The following is a 10,265-nucleotide window of genomic DNA, read 5'->3' on the forward strand; positions in this document are numbered from 1 at the left end:
CAAACTGCGTTTATTGAAACGCAGTTTAAGAAACTGGAAACACTGGCATCGTTGCAAAAGTGAGAAATATTACGACCCTCATCGCAAAATCATCTTACTAAGGAAGCATTTGGGTCCATGACGTCAATAATCCGTTATCAAACCCAAACTTTCTGCTCGAACTAACCGTACAATTTTAAAGTTTGCTTTGTTTATGCACGGTTTGTGCATTCGTATATGGCTTATGACTATGGTATACACGTTTTTATTAGATTTTCTATTTGAAAAGTTACTTAAACAAGTAGAAAATTAGGTCCTGCGGACGCCCTTTCAGATCCTTTAGACAGACAGACAGTCACCATTACAGACGGGACAGACAAAGTACCTAATGAACAATAAAATATTCGTCGACTTATTAAAAATTAAGTTATAAACTGGCCTACGTGCCATTTCTATTTTATTATTTTCCAATCGACCGACAACAACAACAATTCTTTAGACAGTGAGGTTAGATCAAGTCTTTAAACGGCGTTTAAAGCTATAAACGCTCGAAATCGGCCAGTTCGTTTCTTTAAACGCGTTTAAGCACATACTAAGTTTAAGGTTCTGGTAAAACCCGTTTCGCACGTTAAACTGAGTTTCAGACGTTAAACTGGTTTAAGATCGCTTGGTGAAAAGCGGCCTAAATGTTTTGTTTAGTGGAATTCCCTATAGGTGATAGTTTCCAAATTAAGTTTTGACAATAATTTTATTCATTAAATCAAAAAGAGCAACGATGATCAATTAGGACAAACGAAATTTGGTATTGAAATGATTTTCATGGAGTTTTCAACAAAGTTTTACTGAGGATGGGCTTGTTAGCGTTCAGATCTCTATCAACAGATAATTTCCTCGGTAAGGTACACCTAGTGCGGTCATCAGACCGTCCCCTGTCAACTGGCTTCATTTCGGCTTCCTCGCTACTCTTCGAACTGAGGGTGCGTTGTAGAGATTTGTAGCGTTGTAGAGGTTGAGCATAACTTCAGCGGGAGATAGTTGGGCTTGTGGCTGCTTTTGGATTCGTCTGGATAGACTAGGGGTTATGTGTGACAGAGCAAATTGATTTTCTTCGCTGAAGTTCAGTTTTACGCGTAATGATATCTGACTCAGTGTAGTGGCTTTCATAACTTCTATACCAGTTTTGGTTTCAGTTAAATATGTTGCAGAAAGACTACTCGCGTCATACTCTTTAGCAACGCGATGATGTAGTATTGGGCTAATAATCAACCAAAAATTACATATAATACTAACGACGCTAATACTAACTACGTTAATATTTAGCAAAGCTAAACATTGCAGCAATAAACCTAATAATCATCATTATTTATAATATTAACATTAAAGCTGAATAATTTAAAAACTGACAAATTTGATCAAAGTTGGGTACGCGTGCTACAATTTGACCGTTTTATTGCTGCAAAAAACAATTTAACGGTAAAATCAGTAAATGACGATACAGTCTAGCAGGTAGTTCAGAATTAGTTTTGCTATCTAAATTAGTAAATGGTTTACTTCGCAAATAACAATACAGGGTGACTTAAAATTAGCGTCATTCCTCTGGAGGTATATGGGGGGTGTTTTAAGAGTACAGGCAAAATAGTGAAAACAATTAATCGTTAATAAAAAGGGGTATATTTGCAAAAAGCTAAAACAGAAGGATGGCAACAATGTTTTTGAAATTAATCTGCCTATTTAACTCTACGTTAATACATGTTGTTTTTTTATTACTACAAAATCTAGAAACCAAGAAAAGCAAAGAAAGATAAGTTACAATGAAATACTTTGAGGTTCGGATAACGTTGTCACATTGCGGTCAGTTCTGCCCACCTTTTTGGGGCAAATGAGTGGTATTAGGCATATGCAATCCGTCACAGCTGTCATCAAAAACATCCTGTTAAAGATTATGTGTCACTGACCAATATCGATCAAATAACATACAATTAAGTTTAAACTCACAAGAGAGGTTTGACGTTCTGCCCCGTTTAACTCCAACCAGGTCTTGGCAGCAGTCTGGGCTCACATTTTGAGCAGCTTCTCGTATTCGCTTAATTAACTCCTGCTCAATATGTACCGGGGTTGAGCAGATCAGATATATAATTTGTTATTGGGTCCTGTGTATCTTACAGACATGCAACATGGTAGGAATGTAGCTCTGCCTCGTGGGAGCTAAAGGGGCACTTATCCGATGGCTCAAAAAGGGTCAGTTGTCGTGCAATGCTTCGAGTACCCCTGAAGGCTCAGCTGCAATTATCTCCAATACCTGTTCCTCTAGGTCTGGAACCCGAGTATGTCAAGAACATACACTAACTTCGTCAATTCCTGGAGCCATTTATCCAGTGTCTCTAACCCTTGGCTGGTCTAACTTACTTACAGTTTCTGATTACGGTTACTGTGGCATTTACCGAGAACTAATCGCATATTCGCAAATTCGATGTTGCTGTACATTTTGTGAAAGGAGCTTCAAAGTAAGTCACAGTTTGATAAATGCTTGTTAGTATTGACAAAGGCTATCAACCTGTAACTATCTGTTAATGGCAAAAAACATCAGCGCCCCTTTGACTTTTTGTCAAAAAATTGTAGAAGCGTGTTTTTTACGCTATATGATCGCAAATTTTCTTTACAAACGGTCAAGTATTCCAATAGGCCACCAATGAAAGATGGGACATTTCAAAATAATACTTAATAACAAAGTTGACATTGGATCTTCAACTGTTAATATCTTCTAGAAATTTTCCAAAAAAAAAACTGCAATATTTTTCTCGTCCTCTCCAAGTGAGCCTGTATCACCCCTTAAAAGGAATGACGCCAGATTTGAATCACCCTGTATACTGGAGCAGTTATGGCAAGTGATAAAATAGCTAGTTCTAATACATGTAAAACAGATAGTCCTCTAATAACTAATACTTGGTTATTAACTTTTCAAGTAAATCGTTGCTTAGTTGTTTCTCACTTACTTTTTCTAAATTGTTTCCAGATGTATTATTTCGATCGACCACCTGACAAATTGCCAACAGAAAAATATTGCTTTACTTAATGTAAGTGTTATTATATAGTGTTATCTGCAACAAGTACAAACTAACGCCCTATAGTTACACTTTCTGCCAAGTTTGTGACGTAATATTTATTATGTTATTACCTCTTGAAAACGTTATAACATGTTACAACACAACAACAAAAATTTACTAACATCAATCTTCCAATATCCTTCTCTTGTTGGAGTTTCTGTGTGTTTTTTTTCAAGTAATAGCATCATTTTCACATAGCATCTCTAAATCGTAACCACCATTATCTTACACAGGGTACACATATTGACAATTATAGGCTAGACTGTGTATGATACAATTATTTCCTTTCCAAATTAATCTTCTACCCGCTAAACATCTTTTCGTTTCCGAAACGTTTGAGAAGCGTATATTAAAATCCCGAAACGTTTCAGTTACCTGCACTATATGTTTCAGAAATGTTTATGTAACTGCAAATGAAACTTTGCAGAAACGCTTCGTTGAAATGTTACTGAAGCGTTACGCTATACGTTATTTAAACGTTGCAAATAAATATTTTGTAACATTATACATGGTGTATCTACGAAGAGTGCAAATATTTTAATTGGTGGAACATAATGGCTCTAGAAACCGAACTATAGGATTGTCCCTGCTTCGAGGACAAAAATGTACCACCAGTTAAAATATTTGTACTCATCAAGGAATCACTTATACAGTTTCATGATTCTATAACGTTTTCATAAAAATATTTGCAGAACATTTTAATCTAACTTGTTTCAAAATGTTTTAAATTTACAATTCACAGGCTCGAAAATATTATTTTTGTCCTCGAAGCAGGGCAATCCCCTAGTTCTGCTTCTAGGGCCATTATGTACCACCAATTAAAATATTTGCACTATTCAAAGATGTACCATGTATAATGTTACAAAATATTTATTTGCAACGTTTAAATAACGTCTAGCGCAACGCTTCAGTAACATTTCAACGAAACATTTCTGTAATGTTATATAGAAAAATTTTTTGGCGGGTTACGGTGCATTTGCTTAAACAAAGATAACAAACTACAGCACCACTTCCGTGGCAACGTAGATCTAGAATAAACGCTATTATGTTTCTGCATTTTCTCAATCACTTGCATATTCTCTTTCTCTTACTAGAGCTAGGATAGACTTTTTGGTATCACAGTCATATTTTTTAGCAAATTCCATAATTTCTTTAGCATCATTATTCCGCATCTTATAGGCCCATGCATCAATGATATTATTAAAATAAATCATTGCCCTACTCTTTAAATTATTTAGCCTAGAAACAAATATTGGTTCATTCTTAAGCATATACTGGTTCCCTATGGCTTGTTCAATCTGGCTCACAAAAATTAATATTTTAGGAGATTTTTTTTCCATTTTATCATATAGTGCCTCATAGCTTATCACCCTATCTGAAAACCAAGGTAGCTGTGCTATAAAATTTATTATATTGTCAAAATTATTCAGTTGACCATAATTAGTATATGCCTGATCTATAATATAATGTAATAGATGACCATTACCAAAATCATTTAGTTTTTGAAATTTACTTACAGCTGTTTTAATGTGCCCATGGCCGATTTCTGAAATACAATTTCCTTCTATTTCTTGCGCTAATTCTACTTTTAAACTGTTTAATAATCTTCTTAATAGTTGAAAATCTTTGATTAATTCATTTAATATCTGCTGATATTCTTGTGAAACTTGCTGTCTTATTTTATCACTCATGTTTTGAAATTGTGCATGTAAATCATTATAAGCATTGTCTAACTTAGTATATGATGTTAATAAAATTTTATTTTCAGTTGCTTGTAGAAATCCATTTTTAAAATGATTAACTCCACACTGTATTAATTGGATTAATTCATCACAACTACTAGTATTAACAGTATTTAATTCACAATTGCTATCTCTTGGAGTATTAACATTTGACAATGTATCATTTATCGTATTTTGAAGTTCAACTAGCTTATCTTTTGATACATTGCAGTTTTGACGTTGACTAAATGGAAAAGATGCTCTGATTACACGAAATAACATCGTTTGATTAGATTTCGCTTCCAATAATTCAGTATTCACATTTGCACTAAATATTTCTATGAGTGCAAGCAAATCATCATTGATCTTATCAAACTGATTCAATATCTCCTGTTTCAATTCCTGTTTAATTACCATGTATTGATCAAATTCAGAACCAGCACTGACGTTGAATGGTAATGTAAATATTTCTGTGCTGTTCGTGTAACCTTTATTCTCAAAAGTTATTGTTTCTCGGGCGGATTTATTGTCTAAAGTAGATGACCAACGCTCCATGGGTGTAGGTAATGTTTTAAAGTCTAATAATGTTGTATTATTAGTAAATGTTCGGTTCACTCTTTCTAATGTATCTAATAAATTAGACCGATTGGCTAAGCCTATTCTGAGTCTAGAATGCTGTTGAGTTACATGAGTTTCTAGTGCTTGAGCAACTGTCACTTGAGTAGCTAATCCTAATGTAATTAATTTACCAGCATGCTCGCATAATAATTTCCACAAATTACGTATGGATCGATTCCATGTTTTCTTCTCTTCTTTTCTTTCATTCGATGGGGTATCTGTTGTAACATGTCTTTTGATAACTGGTGGTGGTAACAGTGACTGAGTATTGTAACATTCTTGTAACCAATTCTGATGTCTGACATAAGATTTATGTGCCATTAATGGTTTGTAATAACTCAATATTTTTTTTAAGGGTGTTGGTGTTAATGAGTTCTGAGATGACTCTGAATGATGTTGAATTAAGAATAAAACATCACCTTGTAAACATTCTGCTAATAATGCTGGTTGCTTTTTCAGCTCAGATCGAAATCCAGATCTTGCTTTTTCAATAATTATTATGTATTGCTCATTATTAGAAACAACTTGTTTTAAGCGGTCTAATCCTTTTTCATAAGATTGTGGAGAAAGCATATATTTACCAACAATACCTTGCAGATAAATCAATTGGTCTTCTAGTACCAATTTATCTTGTGGTAAGTCAGCTATTATTTGATCCTTTACCTTATCAATTTTTGTTAATACTACATTATTCTGTATTGGCAGAGATTTTTGTTGTTCTGTGAATTCAAATGCGAATTGTTCTTTAAGTGATTCTAATCTCTCGTTAAATATTCCTTGCCACAGATATTTATCAAAATAATTTACTTTCGTAAGATCCTTAGAGAAATGGCTTTGTGGAAGTGTGTTAATACCTTGCCAAAACCATCGAGATAGCTTACTTTCTATAGGTTGTATAAAATTACTTACCATATTACCAACACTATGTTGCCATGATAAAGTTGCTGGCATGGACGCCATGTTAGGATTAGTGAAGTAAGAACTGGATTGTGTATATATAGTGCTACTTGGATGATTATAATCGTTCATTGTAACCCCTATAATTAATTATTTACTAAGCCAAACCCTTGATAGGTGTTTTATGTGTAAATTCTTGATTCTGATAAAATTAACGTTTCTTTAATTGTATAAAGTTTAAAATCAAATTGTTAAACTACATAAAATTTTATAACACCAACTAAGTTACAAATTCCAAATTCAAAGATTTATAATTTAAGAAGATACTAAACGGGAATCAATTTTTTGCACACATACACATATTTGCATCCGTTTAAATATCAGGATACCTTGCTAATTCATTCCTTACCGAAATCAAACCTCCGAATAAGCTATTGGATAAGTGAAGCATCGAGTTAAGCTTTACCAACAAGTCCACCCATTTCTCTTTAGCGACGAGTACCAGCTTTTCTTTCTTCAGTTTTAAGTCCGGCTTCGTCAGTCTTCATCCAAGTCCTGCACATAAAAAAATGTCATATCTAGAAGCTCGAATTAATCGATTATGTAGGTAAATAAAAAAATAGAACCCATATATCAGTAAAACATAATGAACAGATGGAAGTTTGGAGGCTAAGAATAATATTACATTTGCCTTCAAGTAAAAAACTTTCATTCCCTTTACATAGGCTAGTTCCTATAAATGACAACTTTTAGACGCCCAACAAACGAACAATATTCTACTTAGCTGAATGAAAGGATGACGACAAAGGCAATAAAACGCACAAAGATTTAGAAACGAAATAAACTCAGAGTGGAACATCATCCCAGGTAGCAGAAATGACGAATATGACGATAATATGATGTATATGCATTTTTGGTCTTGGACGTCATTGCACGAATATCTGACGACATAAAGACGTCATGCTTCGCACGTCCAAAAAGCGAAACATTTGAACGTCTTTTGGACGGCATATCTGACGATTAACAGACCATCCGTTTAGTTAGTTCCATTGTCATGCGTGGAACGGGAAACCACAGATCACGTGTAAATGTGATTTGTACTGGCAACTCTCTGTAATTTCTTTTCTCTGGATATTTAGTACTCTCATTTAGTGAATATTAGTAGTGATTCAGTGGAAATAACTCTGATAAGTAATCTTACCACTTGCTATGAGGTTCAGCTAATTTTAAAACCTTCTTTATTATGAAGACATTTATAGTGTGGTTTAATTGGACGACTCTGGCTGGATTAAATCAAAATGGTTGACGGCTTAAAAAAAAGTATTTTGGCGACTCGTTAAATTTCAGTTTTTTTGTTCCACCCGTTTCTTGCATTATATACTAGTTATTAAATGGGGGTTGTTGTAGGGAAACTATTGGCTAATGTCAGATATGATTTCTAGGAAAAGGCACCAGTACTCCCACCTTTAATGTGGGAAATATTGACTCCATCCGCAGAAAGTGAAAAACTACCGCTTGATGGGTCTTCTTTAAAGTAACTTTAAGGTCATTCGCTCGCGGCATGTGACCACTTTATATTGAGAAATTAGGACACTGTTGTAAAAACCCAGATAAGAGGAGATAATCTTTGGACAAACCAGAACATTTAATAGTTTACGAATATTCATAATGAATATTCATAATGAATATTCATAATGAATATTCCAAGGACAAGAAAGTTGTAATTTAAAAATATGCTATAGATATTCCAGGAATGAAGCTCGTAATCTTCTATGAATATGCCTGTATATTTATGTCACATTCTAGGAATATATCATAGATGTGCACGCAATATCCCATGAATATTCTCTAACAATGATTATGTTTTGAGCTATTACCAGATTACCAAATGGTATGTAATCTATTTTCCCAACAATTTTGCAATGAGTAGCATTATGGCCACCACATGGCTTTACGTGATTTGTTGTTTTGTTTACGTCATTCGTCTGGAAGTGTTGTCTGGCGCTGTTATAGGAGTACAGAAAAATAGTAAAATAAATTAATTGTTCTTAATAACTGAGAAATTTGCAAAAAAACTATATCAAAAATACGGCAGCAATGTTTTTCAAGGTAATCTGCCTAATTAAATTCAACAAGATTTGTTGACGAAATGTCAACCTGTGCTCATAACCTCGAATATTGGTGTTTAAAAATAAACCATATGTGTGTATGCGTGTATCGTACAAACGTGGTAGGAATGTAGCCCTTCCTCGGTATTTATTTTGCGCTTGGGTCTCTGGCTTTGGTGTCAGTTATTGTGCTCTGAGAGCCCCTGGAAGGCCCTGATTCGATTATGTCCAATACTTGTTCCTTTGTGCCTGGAACCCGAAAATGAATTGTCGTCCACTATCTTGGCGTAAGTTCTTTCAGCTTTTGCTATCTTACTGCAGCATTCCGCGTGAACTAATTGCATATTCGCAAATTCGTAAAAGAGAATTCAAAGTAAGTCACAGTTTGACAAATTAGTGTTATTATTGACAAGGTCTATCCACCTGTAACCATCTGTTAATGACAAAAAACCATCATTGCCGCTGTGACTTTTCATCAAAAAATTGTAGAAGAGCACTTTTTTGGTATCAAAGATTTTCGTAATTTGAAGCAAAGATCGAAATTTTTCTTTTTGAATGCTTAAGTATTCCAATATGCTACCAATTAAACATTGAACAATTTAAAAATAATGCTTAATAACAAAGTTGAAATTCGATCTTCAACTGTTAATATCTTCTAGAAAATTTCGAAAAAAAAAGTTTCAATATTTTTCTGGCACTCTTCTTGGAAGCCTTGAGTTTGTCTAATTAAGTATTAACTAATTCCCAAATGAGCAATACAATTGTCAGGTAGGCTACACAATACACATTTTCTGTATATTAATGTCTTCTGATTTTTTTGTTTTACTATTTTGTTTGAATTATTTCCTAAATTAAAACCCCGAAAGGTACATTTTGATTTGCGATGGGAACTATCGATTAAAAACTATCGAATTATTCGATAGTTGTAATTCATTTGAATTATTCGAAAGCGATGTTTTCAGCGATGGAAGTCATCGAATTATTCGATAGTTTTAAGTAGTTAATAAGTTAATTTGAAATGCAATTCATTTTAGTTGTTCGATGGCAGTGTTTTATTCATGTGTTTACTAATTATCGCATAGTTATAATTCCATTGCAGTAAACGAATTCAAATTTTAAATAATTTAATTTTTCACTTTTTAAGTAAAGATATTCAATTTATTAGTAACAAGGTTTTTGTTCAAAAATTCAACCGATTTTTTTGGAAAAAGTGTACAGTAAATTGTATTCGATTTTATCGTTAACAATTTTTTTTGTCAACATGGACTTTCACCATTTTCAAAGAAAACGGCTCATGTCGTATCCAAGGTTTTCAAATCCCTTCTTGGAATATGAAAAACGCAAATTCCGGTTTCTTTCGTGAAGGTACACCGTGGGTGGTGGCATTAAAACATCCCGACAATGGATTGCATAATTTCACGCTGATGAGATATAAAAGTATGAATCGTATCAGCGTGTGTGGCATCTGTTACTAGATAATGTACCGAACCTGTCAAAATGTGACTTTTCCTGGAAGGTGACCTTACGTCTTAAAGAAATTCCTGAAAAAACTCATAAATGTTGAGCTGGCAAATTGCTTAACAGCAGCGCTAAACAAACAAGAACACGAGAAAGTAGAACTCATAAATTATAAATTTACCTGCTTAAAATAAATGAACCTATTCAAGACTCGACTAGAAACAGATAAATTGTGTCTCACAGTTCTACAACCCACGATCTGCAGGGAATTGAATTTCAATCACTAAAATTCTATTTATATACGTAATCATGACATATTGGCATCGAATTTGAAAGATTCATTTTATAGCGCTGCATTACTGATGTATAAATAAAGTACA

At 33.8% G+C, this 10,265-nt stretch overlaps 1 protein-coding gene across 2 annotated transcripts in view; it reads right to left on the reverse strand.

Moving 5' to 3' along the window:
- Nucleotides 1-1,627: 1,627 nt before the first annotated feature.
- LOC109541276 overlaps nt 1,628-10,265 on the reverse strand; it is a 30,640-nt gene continuing 22,002 nt past the window's right edge. The window contains exons 2-3 of one of the 2 annotated variants that reach the window (XR_007281390.1): nt 1,975-6,874; nt 1,628-1,909 (exon numbers count right to left, since the gene is read on the reverse strand). Coding sequence is in view for 1 of the 2 variants with exons in the window: in XM_048666008.1 (XP_048521965.1) it covers nt 4,145-6,451 (2,307 nt within the window). In the remaining variant the exon portion in view is untranslated. Of the gene's footprint in view, nt 6,875-10,265 lie in introns of both variants that reach the window. The other variant, XM_048666008.1, reaches the window with a different exon arrangement.

This window comes from Dendroctonus ponderosae, unplaced genomic scaffold (assembly GCF_020466585.1).
Source record: "Dendroctonus ponderosae isolate FM_Combo_2020 unplaced genomic scaffold, Dpon_F_20191213v2 Dpon_F_20191213_4, whole genome shotgun sequence".
NCBI lineage: Eukaryota > Metazoa > Arthropoda > Insecta > Coleoptera > Curculionidae > Dendroctonus > Dendroctonus ponderosae.